Source organism: Oratosquilla oratoria, chromosome 5, assembly GCF_046742065.1.
Source record: "Oratosquilla oratoria isolate Oo_2021 chromosome 5, ASM4674206v1, whole genome shotgun sequence".
In the NCBI taxonomy this organism is placed as follows: domain Eukaryota; kingdom Metazoa; phylum Arthropoda; class Malacostraca; order Stomatopoda; family Squillidae; genus Oratosquilla; species Oratosquilla oratoria.
The window spans coordinates 69,208,715-69,235,047 of NC_134781.1; the positions used below are offsets into that span (position 1 = coordinate 69,208,715).

At 38.9% G+C, this 26,333-nt stretch overlaps 1 protein-coding gene across 3 annotated transcripts in view; it reads left to right on the plus strand.

Moving 5' to 3' along the window:
- The first annotated feature begins 49 nt into the window (after positions 1-49).
- Positions 50-26,333, plus strand: part of LOC143025527 (inositol hexakisphosphate kinase 3-like) — a 27,757-nt gene continuing 1,473 nt past the window's right edge. Inside the window, exons 1-5 of one of the 3 annotated variants that reach the window (XM_076185326.1) lie at positions 50-102; positions 10,527-10,602; positions 11,188-11,441; positions 15,496-15,722; positions 24,769-24,944. In XM_076185326.1, coding sequence (XP_076041441.1) covers positions 101-102; positions 10,527-10,602; positions 11,188-11,441; positions 15,496-15,722; positions 24,769-24,944 — 735 coding nt within the window. In that variant the 5' untranslated portion in view covers positions 50-100. Of the gene's footprint in view, positions 138-10,526; positions 10,603-11,187; positions 11,442-15,492; positions 15,723-24,768; positions 24,945-26,333 lie in introns of all 3 variants that reach the window. The other 2 variants (XM_076185324.1, XM_076185327.1) reach the window with 2 other exon arrangements.

A 26,333-nucleotide genomic window follows, 5' to 3' on the forward strand; every position in this document is an offset into this window, starting at 1 on the left:
AATAAGCTTCTAACATAGCACACAACAAAGATACACATTAGGATTCCAGGTTCTCTCTTGCCATTGGCTCAACACTGTAGATCGCCATATTCATTAGACAATGTAGGGCATAATTCTGCGTGTTCTACTCGTTTCAGGTTGGTTATTTATACTGGGAAACGTTCCTCAGCATAACTCAACGTTGTGGCCTTTGCGGGAAATGTCATATATTATTGCCGTTGCCCTTACTCTGGAATACGTATTACTGTGATGGAATGATTTGAAAAGAAAGTTGTTTGAGGTACAGATAACACTCAATAGTTGGCCATTTTTGCAATAATTTCTTGCACACGAAACGTTTTTTGGACATATCGAGTGTTTATGTTTTAGAGTTACCCATGAAATATGAAAACAAGTTTATCTCAGTGGGTCGTGGACATAGCTGTAGCTTCTTCAAAATTGAAAGAATGGTTTTCAACCTTAAATCCATTAACTAATCTTTTATTAGTTTGATAAGAAAGATATGTAATAAATACTTGAAATTTATTAGTTGCAATCACCCCAAGTGTATATGTACTGTAGTGTGAGATATGTGGAAACAGTGGTATTACTCTGGTTCATAAATGTTGGAAGATTATTTTTCTCAGCTCTATTATAAGTTGCAGGTGATTCAAGGTAAATATTTTATATCACTATTTCTTTGGAAACTATTAGTGGTTAAAGTGTTTCCCATTTTTATGTTTAAATATGTATTTGTATAAACAATATCTTTGTAAGCTGGCAAAACAATATAATATAGGATATTTAAATGGAGTACTGTATACACATTTTTTTTAAATGCACTCTAGGAAATTATATTTCTAGAGAAGGTATATTATTTGTAGAAGATAGCTCGGGAATCCTGCATTCTTGATTTTAATGGTCCTTTCTTTAAATATATATTTGCTTCCCATCCCTCTCATGCTGAACAGAGTAAAATATTTTTGTAGTCCTGAAAACTGATAATTTGTGACAACATATATAGAGATTACCCCTTATTTCATCCTGATTTTGAGAAGAAAATTAAGTTTGAATATAATGATATGGTAATATTAGCAATTACTGAAAATACTTCTAAAATTGAAAGGGAAAATTATGAACAGCTTTATAAGGTATAGCTGTTTATGTGTTAAAGTAAATGGACAATTAGAACTAATCACCAGCACCGACAACAACTAAGTAGATCAAACATGTTATATTGTCAAGGTATATCTCGTGCAGGAAATGTAGGGTTCCAAGGTAACTGAGAGCGGCCACTGGGTTGGTCCATAAATCGCTTAGGAAAGAAATGTTAGATTCAGTACATGTCAACAAAGTAGAGATATGCCTTAAGAAGCTAGGGCAAAGCAAGTAACACAGTGCAAGCTGAATGACTAACAACAAAATGGACTTCAGGTCAGACAATTGACTTCATGAAAATGCACTGTATGTAAAAGTACTTTTGTCATTTTTCCAGAAATTGGAGGCATTATTATTGAGTGTGATCAATCAGGGAGCTTTAAAAAAAAGACAAATGTTTACCATTTGATCATAAATCAATCATCAGTTGTGGTGTCTATTTTCTGTCTTGTAAGAATTTTAGTATCTTTTTCTAGTGGAGATTTTTACCTTCACTGCCTGGTTATTGGTTACTAGGCATTATTTACAGATATTAAGTTTATTAAAAGATGATAAATAGGTGGAGCCGAAAGGAATTTCTCCTTTTTTTTATATATACATACAATAGACAAGGAGGAAAGATCACAATGTAAATGAAATGGTGGAGGGTAAACTAGCTTTGGCTGTTAGGACCTGCTGTGAAAGTGCTGTGTCTTCCACCATTGCTCCTGACTGAGGCAGTGGGCAGGTGGCAGAGCCCTTACATGCTTAAGTGCTGCCCAAGGGCAAAGTTTTCAGTGCACCCCCCCTCACCACTTCCCACCTTCACTATCCCTTACTACCTATTTTAGCTATTAGCTTGCAAAATAATTAAACAGAATTTAAATTTTGTATTGAATGTCCCTATTGCAGAAAGGATAAGGGAAAATATTTCATATTTTGTCAATTCAAATGCAAAATTCATCGATCAGGGTAAAATATTCAAAGCTGTTTTGAACTTTTCTTATTATAATTATCATTATTTTGTCTGCCTTATGAGCGGCAAATCCAGGCTAGAATTGTTGCCTCACTAAAAGTACCACCCCCGGGTATATTCAACCCCTCCTGTGAGGGTCCTGGCTGGGGCCAAGGATTGAACCTTCATTGTTCTTCTTGTGCTGATTGTGTATTTTACTTTATTTGTCTTGCATTCAGAAAACTTTTGATTATGGATATGCCTCATACATTTTTACTCTTTTGTACAGTATTTGGCACTATGACCAAAATCTGACAAATAAGGAAAGGTTCAATAAGAGATACATACTTTTTTTGTATATAAGACAGTGTTTTCCAAACTTTTCCAGTACATGACCCCTTTCATTTGTACCAAACATACCATGACCCCCACCTTTTGTAAGCCTTCTGAAGGTGCACTAGTTTTTTATATCACTGATACATTATCTTAAAATTTAAAAGATAAATCACAGTAGAGAGCAATAATTTTTTTTTTATTATTGTTTACTGTTTATTGAAGCTTGATTTAATCATGTATTTCAATGAGAAGGATATGTTTGTTTGGGAACCCCTGATATAAGGTATTAAAAAGTGTATGTTGTGTCACCTTGATCATACATTGTTTTACCAATGTTGTTAATCACTCAATTAATTACCCCATGGCTCCCAGGTAACTGGTAACAGCCACCTGGTTGCCCCATAAATCACTGAGACCATTCAATGAAGGCCACAGGTCCTCTTCAAGAAAGACCAGGGGCAACAGATTGATTGAGTGATTGACTGATCACTCAAGGGAGAAACATTGTGTTGCTGTTTGGGCATAGCTAAGGTGGAGCAGTGTAGTGTGATGTGTTCTGTGTCTGTGTGATGGATGCATCTGGGGAAGTTTATTTCTGGGGCCAGGCCTATTATTGTGCCCTGAATGCAGTTAGGTAAGTGTGGTTATTGCTTCTCTTGGGAGGGATTCTTCTGTGGGACTTATGTCTGGAGGGGTTTGGTGGAGGAGGTTGGTTTTGGAGGATTGGTTATAAATGTGTTTTGTATGAATGTGTTATGCAATGTTGATGGAAGACTGTTATAGGTTTGCGTAATATGTTGCTGGCACAATATCTTTTTGTTTATTTTATTCTATTTACTTTATACATATTTATACTATGATGTATGGAAAAGAATGGGTGGGGGATAGGAGGGGTTAGGTAGTGGTTGTATGTGAGTGATATTTTGACACAGCCCAAAGGGATTTCTCCCCATCTTCAATGTTCCGCATGGGGGGACAGAGATGGGGTGGGGGTGGGTGTGTGTGTTGCCAATTAAACAAAGTGGCCTTGCTGCATTGCTTTCAACCTAGGGTGATGAGCAAGATGCAGGGACATCCTATCATCCAGGAGGACCCAAAATGGGATAGGTAGGGGTGGTGGATAGGAGTGGCAAGGGTGGGGATGAAATGGATGAGAGTGGAATTATCTTTTGACTTTGGCTCCCTCCCTTGTAAGGGGGAAAAAGGCCTTGGTATGTATATGTATTTATTTATACAAATATAATTTTTTGTTTCATTCAGTTGGTTATGCTTGTGTGATGTAATGAGATGGGTGGGTAGGGTTGGAGACTCTTGCATAGAATTGTGTACCTATCATTTTCATGTGATCTTCTAATTGGAGGATTTTAGTTTTCTTTTTATAGTTTGGTGTACCTTGTTATTGTTTTCATTGCTTTATTTTGTATATAAAGTGTACATGTTTGCTTAACTTTTTGGAACCATGTTGTAGAAGTGTAGTCAAATGGGGTTTTTAAGAACTGTTTGTAGGCTTTGATTAGTTTCCTTCTGCTGTCCAAAGCCCATATTTGTGACTGATTTGAGTATATTTATTTTCTTGTTGATTTTTACTGACAGATCTTTGATATGACCGAGGGTCATATGAGAATATGTCATGTAGGAATGCAGTTAATGATGCAATGTTGTTTCCAAACTTAAATATTCCTTTATCCTAACAATATATATTTTATTTTTATGGTGTAATTTTGTTGGCTTCTGTCAATTTGCATATGAGTTATTTATGAATTACGTGTTCCTCCTGTCTTGCTAGATTATGAGCAGTGGTTCTGCAATCGGCATTTTTGAGTTAGGGAATATTGTGCAAGTGAGAATACAAAACATGAAACATAACTCTAATGTACTATTTGTAAAGATGTGAAAAAATGTGAAATTTGGAAAGAAAAAAGTCTTGTATCCTAGAAGTGTAAAAACATGAAATTGGTAATAGTAATGATAAGTGTTGGTTCACATTTCATTTGTTTGGAAACCCACAGCCTTGGTTCTTGAGTCACCAGTTTGTGGTAATGAGAGGAAGGTAGTAGTTGTTGGGCATCAGCTGTCCTTGTGTGAAAAAAGTAGAGGAAATGCATTCAAAGTTAATTAAGAGATATTCAGGGTCCACTTGCAAAGACTGAGTGCCAAATTCTGACTACATGTGTGAATGGAAATGAGGATGTTCATGGGCTGTTGTTATTGTTCCTTAGACTGTCTGGCTGGGCAGTCCCTTCTCCCTGAGGAACACCATGGCTGGAACAAGGTTTTCCCATAAATCCTTTATGGCATGTATATTGTGTTGTTGGCTTGTATGATTATGTACATTGGAATATGCTGTTTCCGTATGGTCACCGAATCTCATTAAAGACATTAACAGACTGGAAAAAGTACAACGGCGAGCCACAAAACTGATTCCAAATATAAAAAATATATCATATGAAAATCGACTAAAACATATGAATCTGTTTTCCCTAAAAAAGCGTAGACTTAGAGGTGACTTGATACAGGTCTTTAAGATTTTAAAGGGAATTGACAACATCAAAAGTGACAAAATTTTCACATTGAATGAGAATCAGACAAGAAACAATGGTTTCAAACTGTGCGGAAATAGATTCAATTTGGAAGTAGGTAGAAACAACTTTGCCAACCGTGTAGTTAATGAATGGAATAAACTTCCTGCACAGGTAGTGCAATGTAGTTCAGTTCGAAGCTTTAAGAATCATTTAGATAAACACCTAAGCAAGATGCTGTAATGATTATAATTTATTTTATATTATTTGTTTTTGTTTTGTTATCATTTGTCTGTCTGATTTTCATTTGTTATTAGTTATATGTCAATTTATTATTATTTACTATTTACCTGTTTGTTTATTATTTAACTATACCTATGCATTTATTTATGTATTTTATTTGTTATTTACATTATTATAGTTTTTATTTATTTTATTATTATTATGATTTTTTTTCGCATCCGCCCTAGATATGGACCAAAAGGTCTCCTGTCGGCATGCTCCGCCTTTGTAATCCTTTGTCTTCCATGATGTGTTGTATGGTATGGGGTGACGTGTTGCATCCTGGACAATTGTCTGCAGTCATCCAGTTTCTTCTTGTAATTTAGGGGCTAGATGGTGGCTGCACTGCAGTCTGGCCAGGTGGACCCTGTCCTCTCAGGGGAGAGAGGATGGAGAGGGATGGATATCAGGGGGCCTAGCATGTAGCAATGTGTTGTCTTTCAGTTTGTTGATGGAAAAATGAGCGATATGATTATGGATGTGCTTCCAGATGCTGGTGTCTGGTGGTTGTGAAGGAAGAGAAGGGAATATTTGTGTATAATATAGGTGTTTGGGTGTTGTTTTAATGTTTCTTGGCGTGTGTGGTTTTACCATGCAGTGCAATGGGTGGGCTTTGTGGAGGCCATGGGAAGTATTTGTGTGCCTCTCATGTCAAGGTGATCTTTGACTTCAAGGACTTTCGTTTCATGGTGTAGTTGGTCTGTAGGTATTATATTTGTGCAGCCTGTAATTGTCTTTAGGGCTTTGTTTTGTATAGTTTGTAGGGTAATGTGATGTCTTAGTGAGATTAGAAACTCATGTGGGACTTGTATAACTCATCATGGGTCATGAAGGGCATCTGCTGTTCCTTCCTGAAATTTGTAAAGACCTAAGTAGTAATTATATTGTGAAACTATAAATATGATAGTGGTATTTTAGAAAAATATATTCAGATCACAAAAGTGCATAAAAAGATTAAATTGGAAAATTACAACTGATAACTGGTGAATGAAAAGTAATAACTGTACCCAAACAACATAATTTAACCAGTCTAACCAACCAAACCTTAACCTATTCAGCCCAGCCTAATCTAGGTATGCAACTCAATCCAACCCAACTTAGCCTGACCTCACCTAACATAGTAAAACTAACCCAACTTAACTTGTCTAACCTAATCCAGCCTAATCCCGCCTATCCTAACTTGACCTGATCTAATCCAACCTAACCAAACCAAACCCAAATGAAACCAACAAAACTCAGCCAAACTTATCCAAACCTAACATAACTTAATCTTACTTTTCCTAACATACGTAACCCAGCCTGACAACCTTATCTAAACTGAAATAACCTGACATGACTTGACCTAACCAAACCAATCTAACCTATGTTAGGTTGATTGATTAGATAAGGGTATTATTTTACACTCACCAATTATTAGCTTCATTTTACCTGTCTATTTATTTATTTGATTCATTGAATATATATATATATATATATATATATATATATATATATATATACCGTATATATATACCTAGTTGTATTTCACGGGAAGAGAGCTATGCTCGTAGTGACCTGCTTTTGTATCTTTCCACTTTCAGTTTGATCTTAAATTCTTGTATAGTTTTTGCACTCACTGTTTCCTCATTCAGTTTGTTCCAGATATCTATCACTCTGTGTGGGAAGCTATTCTTTTTCAGATCTCTTCTGTAACTATCCTTTTTAAGTTTCTTTTTGTGTCCTCTTGTTTTTCTCCTATCCCACTTTAGTAAGTCATCTCTATCAAGGACTTCCATCCCTTTCATAATTCTGTAGATGGTTAGTAGGTCTCCTCTTTCTCTTCTTTGTTCCAGGGTTGGTAGTTCGAGTTTGTCCAATCTTTGTTTGTATGTCAATTTGGAGAGTGTTGGTGCCATCTTTGTTGTTGCTCTTTGAATTCTTTCTAATTTCTTTATGTTCTTTTTAGTACTAGGTGTCCATAGTGTCGCAGCGTACTCCAATTTTGGTCTTATCAATGTAACTAATATTTTCTTTACCATTTCTTCATCCATGTAATCAAAGGCCACTTTCATTGATCTTAATAATTTGTTGATATGTTTGTCTGGTGCTGTCATTGGTGATATATATATATATATATATATATATATATATATATATATATATATATATATATATATATATATATATATATATATATATATATATACACACATCATACACTTGCATTCCAGTTATTGGCTTGGGAATACCAGACACCATGTTTCTTTATTTTCATGAATCTATTATTGTCTTTTTTTTCAAATGTCATGTTTTTCTACACTAGTACTCCAGTATATATATATTTAATATGTGTGAAGATCTGGAGTCTTGGATCCATATTGTAAAGGGAAGTGTAAACATCAGAGTCAGTGCGGAAAATTTATTGCCTGACATTTCAGTCCTAGTCCTAGGACTGTCTTTAGGGGTGTGATGGAATACAATGATCAAAAGTTCTTAATATTTCCCACTGCTGCCCAGGGCTTGCACTGCCAAGGCTTGCCAGGTTCCCTCTATATCATGTGCCAATGAGTACCAAGTACATCCAATCATATACATAAAAGTGATCACAAATGATGTACCATCTTAAATGTGCTTTCATCTTCCAGTATATATGTATATATCTGATAAGAAAATAACATTAATTATTTGTTCATGGGAATTGTTTTCTGGGTAATAAATTAGTTCCTAGCTTGGAAGAGGAGTTCCTTTACCAAGGCATGCCAAGTTCCTTTCCTGCCAAGGGCCTGATTGACAGAATTAAATAGAATTAGATATATACCCATAAACAAAAGTTGATATACACACATAATTAAATAGAATTAGATCTACACATACGACAAAAAAAGTATTATAATTTTGTGTAAGAATTATACTTTATTTGTTTATTTGGTGAAAAAGAAATAAAAATTTCTTAGAATTCACCTGTTTTTTTTATTTTTACAGTAAATTAAAAGTGAAAAAATGGGGAGCAGTAGGCTGATATTGGAGAGGGGGTATCAGGTTGACTTGGAATTGAACTTTGGGATATAGGAGCTGAACAAAAATTAAGAACCACTATTGTACATAATTAAGATTAATGTAGACTTATCACCACCCTCATGTTTAAGTACCATTCCTTGATAACTCATGTATCATTCTACTGTGCTTCTGAAATTACCTATTTATATATTTATTATTTATCTGTGGTGGGGGAAAAGAATGCTGCCACCAAGTATTCCCACTTGGATCGTAAGAGGTGAGAAAAATGGGATGGGGATTGGGACCAGGCATCCTTCTCCCTGTAGCTCCACAGGGGACATTCCTAAAAAAAAATAAAGGCATAAGAGGGTCTAGGAGTTTTCCAACTAGCACCCTAAGGTTTGGGTCTTTTAATGTGCATGGATGTGGTATAGATGAGAGTAAAAAGGAAGAGATAGGTAGTATGTTTGTGAGAAGAAAGATGGATGTGTTGGCTTTGAGTGAAACTAAGTTGAGAGGGAAGGGGAGAGTGTGAGTTTGGGAGGTTCTCAGGAGTGAAGAGATTTATTTATTTATTTTATTAATTTATTACGCCAAGGTGTCAGTCAGTACATGGATATACAAGCACAAAATGTTAATATAATGCATCAGATGGATACACAATCAATAGTAGTACAAAGCATATGAGTCAGAGCCTCAATATTGTCATATCGGTAATAGCAACATAACATTTTGTGGTAAGACAGATATGTGAGAAAGCTATAGGAAAGGGTAAGGATGTTTTTTGGGCTTTTATGAATTTGGAAAAGGCTTATGACAGGGTAGACAGGAAAGCACTGTGGGAGGTTTTGCAGATATATGGGATAGGAGGAAAGCCTCTAGGAGCTGTCAAGAGTTTTTACAAGAGTAGTAGAGCATGTGTCAGGAATAGAAATGGAGAGAGTGAGTGGTTCGAGATAAAGGTGGGACTTCATCAGGAATGTGTTATGTCGCCCTGGCTGTTCAACTTATACATGGATGGGGTGGTGGGTCAGAGATTGGAGATAGTTAAAGAAATTGAAGGAAAGTGGGAGGTGAGCCAGCTGGTGTTTGTAGACAACACTGCACTTGTAGCAGGATCAGAAGAGGGATTGAGGAAGTTGGTGACAGAGTTTGGGAGAGTGTGTGAAAGAAGAAAGTTGAAGATAAATGTGGGTAAAAGTAAGGTGATAAGATGTACAAGGGGTGAAATTGGCAGCAGACTGGAAGTGAGCATTAAGGGAGAGTGACTGGAGGAAGTGGATAGTTTTAGATACTTGGGTGCGACTGTGGCAGGAAAGGGTGGAGTGGAGGTGGAGGTAGAATGTAGATTGAGAGAAGCGAGTAAATGTCTTGGCGGATTAAAAAGTGTAATGGGGAATAGACATTTGGGAATGGATGCTAAGAGGAGATTGTATGAAGGAGTGGTTGTGGCAACAGCACTGTATGGGGCAGAAACAGGGAACAAAGAGAGGAAGAAAGGAGTTTGAATGTGTTTGAGATGAGGTGTCTGAAAAGTATGATCGGGGTTACTAGGATAGATAGAGTGAGAAATGAGGAGGTGAGGAGAAGAACAGGGGTGGAAAGGGAGTTGGGAGATAGGGTTGATGAAAGAGTATTAGGATGGTTTGGACACATGGAAAGAATGAGTGAAGAATGACTAGTAAAAGAGGTATGGAAAGCAAATGTGGAGGGAGTGAACATGAGTGGGGCGACCTAGGAAAAGATAGATGGATGGGATTAAAGGGGCTTTGGGGAAGAGGGGAATGTCGGTTGAGGAAGGATGGGAGAGGACAGAAGATAGGGGTTAATAGAGAAGGGTTGTATATGGATGATGATGTGATGCATGTGGTGGAATGGGTGGGGGGACAGGGGATGAGGTAGTATGTGTGAGAAAAATTTGACGCAGCCCAAAGGGATTTCTCCCCGTCTTCTCCTTTTCTGCATGATGGGATGGAGAGGGGGGTTGCCGATTTAATGAAGCGGCCTTGCTGTGGATGTGCTGTGTCTTGTGACACTGCCGCTGACCCAGGGCAGTGGACAAGATGCAGGGATGACCCCATCATCCAGGTGGTGCCAAGATAAGAGGGAGGGTAGAGGGTGGAGGGGAGTGGAGTGTATTAGGGATGGAATGGGTGGGAATGTTTTTTATGCCTTTGTATTTTTTTTGGCTACCTCCCTTGTAAGGGGGAAAAATCCTTTGGTATATGTATGTATTATTTATCTATTTTTAATTTTTTACCTACATTCAAAATAGTCCCACATGGTTCCTTATTCTCTCTGTGTGTTATAGTTCTGAAATTTCATTGATTTTCTTTATACAGGCATATTTGCTCGTCTTTATCATCAATGACACTTGGGACCATGAACCATGATACAGACAAAGAAGAACTCATACAGGTAATGTTGAGGAAATATATATATATATATATATATATATATATATATATATATATATATATATATATATATATATATATATATATATATATATATATATATATATATATATATATATAATATGTGAGTGTATACTCAGAAATTGTTTAAGTTTTATGTGAAGCATTTTTTCAGGTTGAAATTATTTTGTAGAAATTGATCATCAGTAACTCTTCATAAATGATGAAAAGTGTTGCATAAATAAATGCAGGGATGTGAATTCTCCCTTTTTTCATTATTTTAGGAAATATCTGAATCCTATTGATATGTATATATTTTTTTTAATACATGGAGGAAGGGACTTGTAATGTTCCTTGTAATGAAGAGTTAATATTACTAAAGAAAACAAAATACAGGATAAGATATTACCAGGATGATCTAATCCCATGACACTTATTTAGTGAATACACTGGCATGTGGTGTAATGAGATATAATAGAAATTGAGAATTAGTGCCGATAGAAGCTAATTTGTAGATTTGGACCAAGACAAAGTATTAGAATTAATTGTATTTATTATATTTACATTTCCCTTTTTCTTTGAGCAGCTAGAACCATTGATGCACCAGGTTGGCGGACACTCATCTATGTTTGTATTGGATGATGTGACAGTATGCAAGCCTCTCATTGGTCGAGAATACAGATTCTACCGAACACTACCAGTTGACATGAAAAGATATACACCAGAATTTAGGGGAACATTGCAAGTTATGTTGCAAGAAGAAGGAGAAATGTTAACTTTAGCAGCATTGCCCAATGAACAGACAACATCACTGCTGAGTAGTCAGGCTCTCAAACATGGGTTAGTAGTTTTGTTTTATTATTCATGTTCATAGCTTTCATGCATGGTACCCTATATAGAATCTCATTCCTCTTATTAGCTGGTAAAGTTCACTGTGTATCATTTGATGCAGTTTGATCATGTATTTTTCTAGTGTTATGCTTAAAGAAAAATTATTGTATGAAAAAGCTTGTGCATATTTTTCCTATATAGATCAGATGAGGAAGAAAAAAATGTGGTATTAATTCTATATATAATGGGATTAAGGCATTTGTTTTTTTTCTTTTAGGAAAGGGGAAGGATGTTTTTTGGGCCTTTATGGACCTGGAAAAGGCTTGCGACAGGGTAGACAGAAAGGCACTGTGGGAGGTTTTGTGGATATGCGGGATAGGAGGAAAGCTTCTAGGAGCTGTCAAGAGTTTTTATGAGAGTAGTAGAGCTTGTGTCAGGATTAGAAATGGAGAGAGTGAGTGGTTTGAGGTAAAGGTGGGACTTCGTCAAGGATGCATTATGTCGCCCTGGCTGTTCAACTTATACATGGATGGGGTAGTGCGAGAGGTAAATGCAAGGGTAGTGGGTCAGAGATTGGAGATGGTTAAAGAAAATGGAGAAAAGTGTGAGGTGAGCCAGCTGTTGTTTGCAGACGACACTGCACTTGTGGCAGGATCGGAGGAGGGATTGAGGAAGTTGGTGACAGAGTTTGGGAGAGTGTGTGATAGAAGAAAGCTGAAGATAAATGTGGGTAAAAGTAAGGTGATGAGATGTACAAGGGGTGAAAGTGGCAGTAGTCTGGAAGTGAGCATTAAGGGGGAGCGACTGGAGGAAGTGGATAGTTTTAGATACTTGGGTGCAAATGTGCCAGGAAAGGGAGTGGTGGAGGTGGAGGTAGAATGTAGATTGAGAGAAGCGAGTAAATGCCTTGGAATAAAAAGTGTAATGAGGAATAGACATTTGGGAATGGATGCTAAGAGGAGACTATATGAAGGAGTGATTGTACCAACAGCACTGTATGGGGCAGAAACATGGAACATAAGAGAGGAAGAGAGAAGGAGTTTGAATGTGTTTGAGATGAGGTGTCTGAGAAGTATGATGGAGGTTACTAGGCTGGATAGAGTGAGAAATGAGGAGGTGAGGAGGAGAACAGGGGTGGAAAGGGGGTTGGGAGATAGGGTTGATGAAAGAGTATTAGGATGGTTTGGACACATGGAAAGAATGAGTGAAGAAAGACTAGTAAAAGAGGTATGGAGGGCAGATGTTGAGGGAGTGAACATGAAGGGACGTCCTAGGATGAGGTGGATGGATGGGGTGACGGGGGCTTTGGGGAAGAGGGGAATGTCTGTTGAGGAAGGACGGGAGAGGACAGAAGACAGGGGTGAATGGAGAATGGTTGAATATGGATGATGTGTGATGCATGAGGTGGAATAGGCAGGGGGATGGGAGGTGAGGTAGTATGTGTGAGCAAATTTGGACGCAGCCCGAAGGGATATCTCCCCGTCTTCTCCTTTATGCATGGGGGGACGGAGAGGGGGGGGTCGCCGATTTAATGAAGCGGCCTTGCTGTGGATGTGCTGTGTCTTCCGACACTGCTTCTGACCCAGGGCAGTGGACAAGGTGCAGGGATGACCCATCATCCAGGAGGTGCTAAGATGAGATGGAGGGTGGAGGGGTTTGGAGTGTATTCAGGGATGGAATGGGTGGGAATGATTTTATGCCTTTTCCTTTTTTGGCTACCTCCCTTGTAAGGGGGAAAAAGCCTTGGCATATGTATGTAAGGCATTTGTTTTTATAAGCTAGTTGGGAGAGGGAATAGTAAAATACTTCCATAGTTTTAAGGGCTTTATATATGTACTATTATATTTGTTTTGCAACCTATAAACCAATTAGCCATTATTTGCAAAGCAAGGTGGCTAGAGATGAGTGAGGAACATTGTCACCTCTCCCACATTCACCATACTTATGATTTCACTTCTTCCAGCTTAATTCATATTAGAATTGCACCTCATTTCTTTCCTAATAGTACTGCTAGTTCATCCCTGGTGGACCTTTCCCAAGCAATAGGTCAGCATTGTAGCCTGTATGTTCTTCTCCCAACTTATTCCGTTACTCATACAGTGGTACCTCTATTTACCTGTGCCCTTATGTACGTGAAATTCTATTTACGTGCTCAAATTATGAAGAAAATCTTGTTGCTATTCATACGGAAAATTTCTATTTACGTGGATACATTGGTATCCATTACTGCACGGAAAATCAAATTCCGTGCCACCATCTTGCTAACATCACCATTCACACACTGTGTTGTGTCTCCTCCTGCCATCTTTGTTTGTTGTGTGCATGACTAGTCCTTCTTTCGGCACCTACCCCTTGGTATTGTATTGTTTGTGCCTTTAAAATGTCTCCAAAACAGGTGAGAAGTCCTACTGAAGCTGGTGCTCGTTAGAAAACCAGCATCACGATTGAGAAAAAAAAAGGGAAGTGATTGCCAAAGCTGCTCAAGGTTTATGTGTGTGTAAGCTGATGAGAGAGTTTGGTATGCCTGAGTCAACAATAAGAACCATTCTTTTAAATATAGATAAAATTCTGTCAGCTAATGTGTCTAAGGGTATAAGGTATGTGAGCAGCATTGTTGGACATGGTGGAAAGGTTATTGCTTGTGTGGATACAGGAGAAGCAGTGTAAGAGTGACAGCTTGAGTGAGGAAATGATCTGTTCAAAGGCTTGCCAAGTGTATGTTGACCTGCAGCAGCAACAGGCTGGTACCCATGACCAGCTTACACCACCTTCAGTACCCTTTACAGCCAGTAGGGGGTGGTTTGAGAAGTTTCGGCAACATACAGGCATCCACAGAGTGACACGGCATGGTGAGGCGGCAAGCGCGGACTCAGACACAGCTGAGGCATTCGTCAAGGAGTTTGAGGAGCTGGTGTGTCATGAGGGTTACCTCCCACAGCAGGTATTTAATTGTGATGAAACAGGGCTCTTTTGAAAGAGGATGCCTAACAGCACCTACATTACTGCCAAGGAGAAAGCTTTGCCAGGCATAAGCCTATGAAAGACAGGCTTACAGTGATGTTGTGTGCTAATCCGAGTGGTGACTGCAAGATCATGTTGCTTGTAGTGTATCATTCTGAGACGCCTTGAGCATTCAAGAGGGGCAACGTCCTGAAGAGCAGACTTCCAGTGATGTGGCGTTCCAACCCAACAGCTGTGCCAGAAATGGCTCAAAGGGGTATGTGACCCTGAGATCAAGAAATTTCTGCAGGGGAATGGACTGCCACTGAAGTGCTTCCTGCTGCTGGATTAATGCCCCAGCACATCCCCTTGACATGCAGGCACATCTTCCCCAAGACATGAATTTCATCACAATTAAATTCCTGCCTCCGAAAACCACTTCCATTCTGCAACCAATGGACCAGCAGGTCATTTCTAATTTCAAGAAGGTGTACACCACAGTGTACAGTATCCATATTCTGCACATTACAGAACAGTAAGAGAAGGCAGCACACAACATAAAGGTGGATTCATAACACAGACACACAACAGCATACCTTTCTCAAACAAAACAAAACAAACCAGATACTCACAGACACAACAGCAGAAATAATTTCACTCCAAACACAACTAAAAAAACAGCTTACAACATCACAAACATTTACATTTCACTCACTACATCAATCCCTCAACTCAACTACTCAATTCACTAACAAATCACATACTGGCAGACAATCTAAATGCATCACACAATTTTGTTGAACACCCACAAACAGTCCTAAGAGGAATAAAAAAATTCTAGAAGAATTCCCTAATATACCAATGTCCAACAATATCTCCACTAGACAATCCTTGACTCATAATGAATATGAGTCAGGGTTTGAAAGTAAGAATTTGTTTTTAAGTGGATTCTATAGGAGGTAGAGTATGGAAAAATTACATTGCTACTTTGCAGAAATTTCAGTAAGACTGATAAGAAATTACTTATTGATGTGTGTCATTGGTCTTCTTCCATTGTAGGTCAGATATTACTGTTGAAATTTTCTCATATGACATAATTATTTTTACCAATTGTTTCAAGGAGATTGAGAAGAGTCAGTTCAGGCAGCGTTGATTTGGAGAGTGAGGGTGAAGAAGATGATGATGACACTTCATCAGCTCCATCAGCTCCAGCAACACCAACTTCCACCTCAGGACCAACACAGCTTACCCCAATCTCTCATCCAGACACACATAGCCCTTGGCTACTACAAAGTCATCAGTCACGGCTACATAAACTGAAGCAAAAATCAGATTCATCAAATGTGTTAGGTAAAGTAATGTATATTTTTTCAACATTTTGGCTGTTACATGCTCTGCACTGGATTTTAATAAGGTAATACATATTAGGGTTGACCAAAGAATACTGGATGGTTTGGGCATATAGAAAGAATGAGTGAAGAAAGACTGGCAGAAAGTGTGTGGAAGGCAGAGGTGGATGGAGCATACTCAAGGGGAAAATTGAGAATGAGTTGGATGGATGGGGATCAAAGGGGCTTTGGGTCTGTGGAGCAGAGAAGGTAGAAAGTAAGAGACCAGTATTAGTGGAGAATGGTTGTAAATGGATAAGAAACTGACATAGCCCAAAAGGATTTTTTCATGTCAGTTTTATTTTATTTATTGATTTATCAGCTTTTACCCCAGGGCACTGGGCAAGATGCAGGGGTGACCCATCATCCAGGAGGAGACAAGATAAGAGGGATGGAGTGGTGGTGAATGGGAGTGGAATATGAGGGAATGGAATGGGTGGGAGTGGATTTTATGCCATTTTTTTTTGGCTACCTCCCTTGTTAGGGGGAAAGAGCCTTTGCTATGTATGTATATTGATTTATCAATTAATTTATTCCAATCTGTATTTACCTAGTTGTATTTTATGGGAAGGGAGCTATGCTCATGGTGACCCATCTTTGTATCTTTCAACATCAATTTTTTTTCTTAAAATCTTGAATAGTGTTTGCACACACTGTTTCTTTATATAAGTTATTCCAGGTATCCAGTAATCTATGTGGGAAACTTTTTTTTATTTATTTATTTATTTATTTTTATTTTTTATTTTTTTTCTCTCTCTTTCAAATCTCTTCTATAGTTATCCTTTTTGAGTTTTTTTATGTGTCCTCTTGTTTTCCCATTGTCCCATGATAGTAAATCATTCCTATCTAGGATTTCCAATCTATAGTCAGCAGATCTCCTCTTTCCCTTTGTTCGAGAGTTGGCAATTCCAATTTGAACAAGCTTTGTTCGTATGTTAATTTGGAAAGAGTTGGTGCCAACTTTGTCATTGCTCTTTGTATTCTAATTTCTTGATATTCTTTTTAGTACTGGGTGTCCATAGTGTTGCTGCATACTCCAGTTTTGGTCTTACTAGTGTAACTAATATTTTCTTAATCATTTCCTCATCCAAGTACTCAAATGCCACTTTCATTAACCTTGATAGGTTGAAGGTTTCTCCAACTATTTTGTTGATATGTATGTCCGGTGTCATGTCTTTGCTGATTATTACTACAAGGTCTCTTTCAGAGTTCACTTTTTTAACTTCTTCACCGATTTTATAATTTCTTGATATTCTCTTTTTACTTTTTCCAAACTCCATTATACTACATTTCTTAATATTGAAGTTCACCTCCTACTTTTGAGTCCATTTCCAGATTTTGTCCAGGTCTATCTGTAATGATTCACAATCCTCCTCTGTTTTTACGTATTTTTGCGTCATCTATGATGAAATTCATATAACAGTACTCCTTCATCCATGTCATTTATATATATGGCAAACATGATTGGAGCCTGCACCGAACCGTGCAGGACACCACTTATCATTTCTTCCCACTTTGAATATTTGTCTCTAATTACTACCCTCATTTTTCTCCCAGTCAGAAAGTCTTCCTTCCATTCCAATAATTTTCCTCTGATGCCACCTATTGCTTCTATTTTTCTTATTAGTTTCTTCTGTGGTACCTTATCAAATGCTTTTTGTAGATTGGTTGCAAAATAGGACAAGAGAAACATATGACTGGTACAAAAAAAAAAAAAAAAGTAAACCTTAAGATATAGGAGACAAAAAGGATAGCAGAAGTGAAATGGGGGAGAGTATGACAGAAAATTTTGAAAGTAAAAAAAAATCATTCTGGAAGGAATATCACGTGCTAGGCCCTGTATTCTGGTTGGTACATAGAATCATAAACCGTGACTTGAGCAGTTCCTGCAATCCAGGTTCTTGAACAACATTTAGCCTCTTTATGATCAATTTAACTTCACTGGGGTCAACAAAATAGTAGAGTGAAATCACTTAATTTAATAGGCGGATTAATTGCAATTAGCTTTTTACTTACAATTAGGTCAGTGTGAAGAGAGTGCAAGTGCGGTAATCAGAAGGGCCTAAAAGTGTCTGCACATTTATTTTATACTACAGCCATACAACACTAGTGCCATGGCACAGGTGCCAATGTATGCCAATGTAACTTATCCTATTACTATTTACCCAGTTCCACACAATTTACCTGTATCTTTATTTTTGTGTGAAGAAGGCTTACAATATAGTCACTAATACTCATCTAAAACATATAAGCAATGGGGCCTAGAAGTGAGGGCCCTACTTTGAATCATCATCTTGATGTATGGGCCATCTGACCTCGGATGACGGGAGGCCTCGATTTTGTAGTCCTCCGCTGCCAACTTCCAAGCCCTCCGTGTCCTTTGTGTGTGTGATGCCTGTGTCCCTGGTCAGTAACATGTCATGGAACATGACAGGAAATTAACCTCTTCACTCCAGGACACATCACATGTCTGGCAGCATTAGCTGCCCGACGTGCGATGTTGCGTAATAATAATTGCATTATTAAAAATAAAGTCAGTGCTCAATTGTTCATTCTCTTTCACCTGTGAATTTTGATAACCATAGAAAATATGATGAAGCCAGTTTAGAGAGAATGGAGGTTATGTAGGTACGACTACAATAAATATAATCAAGACGCCAACGTCGGCATCATCGCGTACCCACTTGCTCCTCATGACGCCTACGTAGGCATCACCGTATGGAAGTGGTTAAGAGAGGAAGGGAAGGCAAATCAATTAGAGAAGAAAAGGTAAAAGGTACAGATGGAGAGATGATAATGGAAGAGGCAGCAGTTAGAGGAAGATAGACAGAATATTTTAGGGAGTTGCTAAATGTAAAGAGGTATAGCGAGGGAAAGGTAATTGCAGTGGAGGCACTAAGAATATGATGGATATAAATGAGGAAAATGGAGGAGAAATAAGAAGAGATGAGGTGAAAGTAGTTATTAAAATGATGACAGCAGGCAAGGCATCTGGGTTGATGGGTGTCATACGGAGTAGGGTGGAGTGAAAATTGCCCAAATATATTTTTTTCTGAATTTTCACATTCGTTTTTAAGAGGTGTCATTTCACTAAGAGATCAATATGCCAAAATTATATTTAAATCAGGTATTTTTATGATGAAGCGAAGGCAGTTGTTAAGATGAAAGCAGGTAAGGCACCTGGTCTGGATGGATGCCATGCAGAATGTCTAAAAAAAGGAGGTACAGTGATGGTGGACTGGCTGGTGAGGTTATTTAATGTTTGCTGGAGAGAGGGTAGAGTGCCGGAGGACTGGAGGAGTGCCTGTATAGTTCCACTTTACAAGGGAAAAGGGGACAAGTGTGAATGTAGTAGTTTCAGAGGGCTTAGCTTGTTAAGTGTAGTTGGGAAGGCTTATGGGAGGATCTTGATTGAGAGGATTAGGAGAGGAACAGAGGGAGTAATTGGTGAGGAACAGTGTGGATTTAGGATGGGTAGAGGTTGTGTAGATCAGATCTTTGTGGTAAGACAGATATATGAGAAAGCTATAGGAAAGGGGAAGGATGTTTTTTTGGGCTTTTATGGATCTGGAAAAGGCTTACGACAGGATAGACAGAAAGGCACTGTGGGAGGTTTTGCAGATATATGGGATAGGAGGAAAGCTCCTAGGAGCTGTCAAGAGTTTTTATGAGGGTAGTAGAGCTTGTGTCAGGATTGGAAATGTAGAGAGTGAGTGGTTTGAGGTAAAGGTGGGACTTCATCAAGGATGCATTATGTCGCCCTGGCTGTTCAACTTATACATGGATGGGATAGTGCGAGAGGTAAATGCAAGGGTAGTGGGTCAGGGATTAGAGATAGTTAAAGAAAATGGAGAAAAGTGTGAGGTGAGCCAGCTGTTGTTTGCGAACGACACTGTGCTTGTGGCAGGATCGGAGGAGGGATTGAGGAAGTTGGTGAGAGTGTGTGATAGAAGAAAGCTGAAGATAAATGTGGGTAAAAGTAAGGTGATGAGATGTACAAGGGGTGAAAGTGGCAGCAGACTGGAAGTGAGTATTAAGGGAGAGTGACTGGAGGAAGTTGATAGTTTTAGATACTTGGGTGCAAATGTGGCAGGAAAAGGTGGAGTGAAGGTGGAGGTAGAATGTAGGTTGAGAGAAGCAAGTAAATGCCTTGGTGGAATAAAAAGTGTAATGAGGAATAGACATTTGGGAATGGATGCTAAGAGGAGACTGTATGAAGGAGTGATTGTGCCAACAGCACTGTATGGGGCAGAAACATGGAACACAAGAGAGGAAGAGAGAAGGAGTTTGAATGTGTTTGAGATGAGGTGTCTGAGAAGTATGATGGGGGTTACTAGGCTGGATAGAGTGAGAAGTGAGGAGGAGAACAAGGGTGGAAAGGGAGTTGGGAGATAGGGTTGATGAAAGAGTATTAGGATGGTTTGGATACATGGAAAGAATGAGTGAAGAAAAACTAGTAAAAGAGGTATGGAGGGGAGATGTTGAGGGAGTGAACATGAAGGGACGTCCTAGGATGAGGTGGATGGCTGGGGTGAAGGGGGCTTTGGGGAAGAGGGGAATGTCTGCTGAGGAAGGACGGGAGAGGACAAAAGACGGGTGAATGGAGAATGGTTGTATATGGATGATGTTGTGATGCATGAGGTGGAATGGGCGGTGAGGTAGTATGTGTGAGCAAAATTTGACGCAGCCCGAAGGGATTTTCTCCCCGTCTTTTCCTTTTATGCATGGGGGGGACGGAGAAGGGGGGTCGCCGATTTAATGAAGCGGCCTTGCTGTGGATGTGCTGTGTCTTGTGACACTGCTTCTGACCCAGGGCAGTGGACAAGGTGCAGGGATGACCCATCATCCAGGAGGTGCTAAGATAAGAGGGAGGGTGGAGGGGTGTGGAGTGTATTCAGGGATGGAATGGGTGAGAATGATTTTATGCCTTTTCGTTTTTGGCTACCTCCCTTGTAAGGGGGGAAAAGCCTTGGTATATGTATGTATGTATGTATGTATATATTCTTTGTTTATTTTTTGCATACTATCATTATTGATGAATTTAGAACTTTGAATCAAGCTTTGGCATAAGCTGGCGAGAAGCAACACGAGCCTGAACAAATCTATGATATATCAATGGATAAAAAAAAGATAACACTGAGGCATTATATCACGTCATAGAATGTTTACATAGTAGAGCTCTCTGTGGGATGCCATATCTCTTACCCTCAGTTAACCACTTAAAGTGAAGATTACCATTGTGTAGTGTATAAACATAGATTTATAACACTCACTGCTTATTAACATAGAGCAGCACACAACTTCCCAGCTTAATAGCTCAAGCCTACTGCAAGGCAAAACATGTAATCTGCCCAGCTACCACAAACTTCACACAACCACTGAACATGTTAAAACTAGAATGTGCCATATAATAAAATGGCTGGTGGTTGATCAAGAAATGCTTCGGTTATATTATAATTTCATGTGATTGATATTATACCATTTTGGTACCTTTTCCACACTCAAGCAAATTTAAAATGGAAAAAGGAATCACTCCACCCTAATGTGGAGTGTCTAAAAAAGGGGGGTATAGTGATAGTGGATTGGCTGGTGTGGTTTAATGTTTGTCTAAAAATGGGTAGAGTGCCAGAGGACTGGAGGAGTGCCTGTATAGTTCAGCTTAACAAGGGAAAAGGGGACAAATGTGAGTGTAGTAGTTGAGTGCAGTTGGGTAGGGTTATGGGAGGGTTTTGATTGAGAGTATTAGGAGAGGAACAGTGTGGGTTTAGGGTTGTGTGGATCAGATTTTTGTTGTAAGATAGATCGTTAGTTCGTCCACATTTGGAATATGCTGTTTCTGTAGGGTCACCGAATCTCATTAAAGACATTGACAGATTGGAAAGAGTACAATGGCGAGCCACAAAACTGATTCCAAATATAAAAAATAAATCATACGAAAATCGACTAAAACATATGAATCTGTTTTCCCTAAAAAAGCGTAGACTCAGAGGTGACTTGATACAGGTCTTTAAAATTCTAAAGGGAATTGACAACATCAAAAGTGACCAAATTTTTACATTGAATGAGAATCAGACAAGAAACAATGGTCTTAAACTCTCCGGAAATAGATTCAATTTGGAAGTAGGTAGAAACAACTTTGCCAACCGTGTAGTTAATGAATGGAATAAACTTCCTGCACAGGTAGTGCAATGTAGTTCAGTTCGAAGCTTTAAGAATCATTTAGATAAATACCTAAGTAAGATGCTGTAATGATTATAATTTATCTTATATTAATTGTTTTTGTTTTGTTATCATTTGTCTGTCTGATTTTCATTTATTATTAGTTATATGTCAATTTATTATTATTTACTATTTACCTGTTTGTTTATTATTTAACTATACCTATGCATTTATTTATGTATTTTATTTGTTATTTACATTATCATAGTTTTTATTTATTATTTTATTATTAATATGATTTTTTTTTCGCATCCGACCTAGATATGGATCAAAAGGTCTCCTGTCGGCATGCTCCGCCTTTGTAATCCTTTGTAGATATGTGAGAAAGCTTTAGGAAAAGGTAAGGATATTTAGGCCTTATGGATTTAGAAAAGGCTTATGGCAGGGTAGATAGGAAGGCACTGTGGGAAGTTTTACAGATGTATGGGATAGGAGGAAAGCTGTTAAGAGCATTAAAGAGTTTTCACAAGAGTAGTAGAGTGTGTGTTAGAATTAGAAGTGGAGAGAGTGAGTGGTTTGAGGTTAAGGTGGGACTTCACCAGGGATGTGTCAAGTCACCATGGCTGTTCATTGTGTACATAGATGGTGTGGTGCAGGAGGTAAATGCAAGGGTAATGGGCAGATAAGCCAATTTTTGTTTACTAATGACACTGTGGTTGTAGCAGGATTAGAGGGATTAAGTTAGTAATGGAGTTTGGGAAGGTGTGCAAAAGAAGTTGAAGATAAATGTGGGTAAAAGTAAGGTGATGAGATGTACAAAGGGAAAGGATGGCAGCAAATTGGAAGTGAGTATTAAGAGAGAGAGGCTGGAGGAAGTGAATAGCTTTAGATACTTGGGGATGCATATGGCGGGAAAGGGAGGAGTGGAGGTGGAAGAAGAATGTAGATTGAGAGAAGTAAATGCCTTGAGGGATTTAAAAGTGTAATGAGAAATAGACATTTGGGAATGGATGCTAAGAAGAGATAGTATGAAGGGGTGAATGTGACAACAGCACTGTATGGAGTAGAAACATGGAATATAAGGTAGGAAGAGTTTTAATGTATTTGAGATGAAATGACTGAGAAATATGGTATGGGTTAATATGTTGGATAGAGTGAGAAACAAGGAGATGAAGAGGAGAGTGGTGCTGGAAAAGTAGTTGGGAGATAGGGTTGATGAAAGAGTATTAGGATGGTTTGGACACATGGAAAGAATGAGTGAAGAAATATTAGTAAAAGAAGTGTGGAAGGCAAAGGTGGATGAAGTGAACATGAGGGGGCAACCAAAGATGAGATGGATGGATAGGGTAAAAGGGGCATTGAGCAAGAGGGGTTGTCTGTTGAGGAAGGAAGGGAGAAGACAGAAGATAGGGATAAGTGGAGAATGGTTGTGTATGAATGATATTGGGATGCATGGACGGGAGTGGGTGGGGGGTAGGGAGTGGTTATATGTGAATGATATTTTGATGCAGACCAAAAGGATTTCTCCCCATCTTCTCCTCTTATGCATGAGGGGGACAGAGATATGGGTCGCCGATTAAATGAAGTGGCCTTGCTCTGGATGTGCTGTGTCTAGCTGCATTGCTTCTGACCCAGGGCAGTGGGTGAGATGCAGGGATGACTTGTCATCCAGGAGGAGCCAAGGAAAGAGGGAGGGAGTGGTAGTGAATGGTAGTGGAGTGGGTGGGGATGAAATGGGTAGGAGTGGATTTATGAATTTATTATGCCTTTTGTCTTTGGTTACCTCCCTTGTAAGTTGGAAAAACCCTGGGTATATGTATGTGATGATGATGATGATGATATGGTTTAATGTCACAAACTCCCCCCATTGGAAGGCTAGGACAGTGCCCCTCACAGATCTTTGTAGTGTGGAATCTAATGAACCTTGCTCTTGGCTCAATTTCGCCAATGGCAGGATTCAAACTGCCATCCCCTCAACCTTCATTGCAAGTAACGATGCCCTAACCCTATGGGGAGTTTGGGATTGCTATATAATGAAATGGTGAAGGTAAATCAGCACTGGCTGCTAGACTCTGCTCTGGAGGTGCTGTTTCTTACTGAATTGCCTGTGACCTGAGCATTGTGGTGGGGAACAGGGATGAGCCTTTGTTTGGGATGTGGAGGAGCTAAAATGAGAGGGACAATATGTTTGAATGGGTATGGGGTGGGTGCATGCTTTGATTTAGCTACTCCACTTATGAGAGTGAAAAGGGCCCTTGGTACGTACACTTAACCTTCAGTTTAAAGGATTTTCAAGGAAACTGTCAAAATCTAGTGACTCGGAATAAAATTCCAGCATCCATGATAAGTTTGATACTAAATGATATTAAATTACAATATTTATTGGATCAATGTTTGGATACTTTTTTTATAAGAGGGAAGAAGCCTCTAGGTATATAGATAGATAATGTTTTTATGTAATACCCTCCCCTTAGTCTGTTGAATATAATGACACTTATATGTGTCATGAGCTGCAAGTGGGGTACACGAGGATGCTGGTGTCAGCTTCCTGATTATATTTCTTTTGTAGTTGTAGCTGAGTGACCCCTGTATTCTGTGAACAGGCTTAATCACGTTTTCTTTGACATTATATTTATTCAGGGTGAAAGATAATGAGTATAACAGTTGTAACTTTATATTTTGTAATGCATGTATTGTGTTGGATCATTATACATAAAGCAGCCTGGTCTGTGCATGAATATTTGACTTGTATTGAAGATGTTAATAGTTGTGCATTGTCAATTTTACGTGCCATTTGTTTTTCATGTTCATGGCTTGCTTAATAATTCAGATTTTTATTCTTCATGCAGAATGTATAATGCTAGAAAACTTGACATTCAAGTATCACCATCCATGTGTGCTGGATCTGAAGATGGGCACTCGACAATATGGAGACGATGCCCCAGATAGTAAACGTAAAAGTCAGACTGCCAAAGCTGCTGTTACCACCACAGTTACTCTTGGTGTAAGGCTTGCAGGCATGCAGGTAAGAGCCATATTTGATATATTGATAGCTTAATGGATTTGCATGAAGTTTTTCATTAATTTTTGTGGGTGTATATAATGTGTACCAATTGTTTTGGGAGATTATGTTTTTTTTTTTTTTTTTTTTTTTTTTAACCCATGGAACATTCCACCAGCACATTACTTACACACCTTCCACAAATATTGAATGGGGTTTAGCAAGGAGATTTTATCATCCATGTTCTCTTTTGAAGGAGACCCACAACCTTATTAAGTTCATCCCTTAAATCACTCGAATTTTTTTTTTTTTGTGTTGCTAGGCCAATATCTTTTCCTTGTTCTTTCCTTGTATTCTCCCTTCCTCCCCTGTCTCTCACATTCTCTCACTCTTGTTCTCTCTCTTTCATTCTCTCTCACTCTTGTTCTCTCTTTCTTGTTGTCTCTCTTGCTCTTGTTCTCTCTTTCTTGTTGTCTCTCTTGCTCTTGTTCTCTCTCTCACTCTTGTTCTCTTTTTCACTCTTTTCCTCTCTCTTTCTCACTCTTGTCCTCTCTCTCTTTCCCTCTCTTGTCCTCTCTCTCTCTCCCTCCCTCCCTCCCTCCCTCCCTCCCTCCTCTCTCTTCTCTCCATCTCTCTTTCTCTTTTGCTCTCTTGCTTTCTTGATTGCTTTCTCTATTGCTCTTTCTTGCTTTCTCTATTGCTCTCTCTCATTTTCTCTCTCTCTTGCTCTCTCTCTCCCTCCCTCCCTCCCTCCCTCCCTCCCTCCCTTGTTCTCTCTCTCTCTCTCTCTCCCTCTCTCCCTCCCTCCCTCCCTCCCTCCCTCCCTCCCTCCCTCCCTTGTTCTCTCTCTCCCTAGTTCTCTCTCTCTCTCTCTCTCTCTCTCTCTCTCTCTCTCTCTCTCTCTCTCTCTCTCTCTCTCTCTCTCTCTCTCTTGCTCTTTCCCTCTCTCTCTCTCTCTATCTATATATCTCTTGCTTTCTTGATTGCTCTCTCTGGCTTTCTCTATTGCTCTTTCTTGCTTTCTCTATTGCTCTCTCTCTCTCTCTCTATTGCTCTCTCTCTCTTTCTCTCTCTCTCTCTCTCTCTCTCTCTCTCTCTCTCCCTTGCTCTATCTCTCTCTCCCTTGTGCTCTCTCTCTCTCTCTCTCTCTCTCTCTCTCTCTCTCTCTCTCTCTCTCTCTCTCTCTCTCACACTCTCTCTCACTCTCTCTCTCTCATTTTCTCTCTGTGTCTCTCTTTCTCCTTCTCTTTTTTCTCTCTCTTGTCTCTTTTTTCTCCTCTCTCTTTCTCTCTCCCTCTATCCCTCTCTCCCCTCACCCCTGCCAAGGATATTAGGAAACACAATTTTCCATATAAATGCATCAGATTTTGTAACAGCTTGAAAAAAAGGAAATAAAAAAATTAGATTACTTTA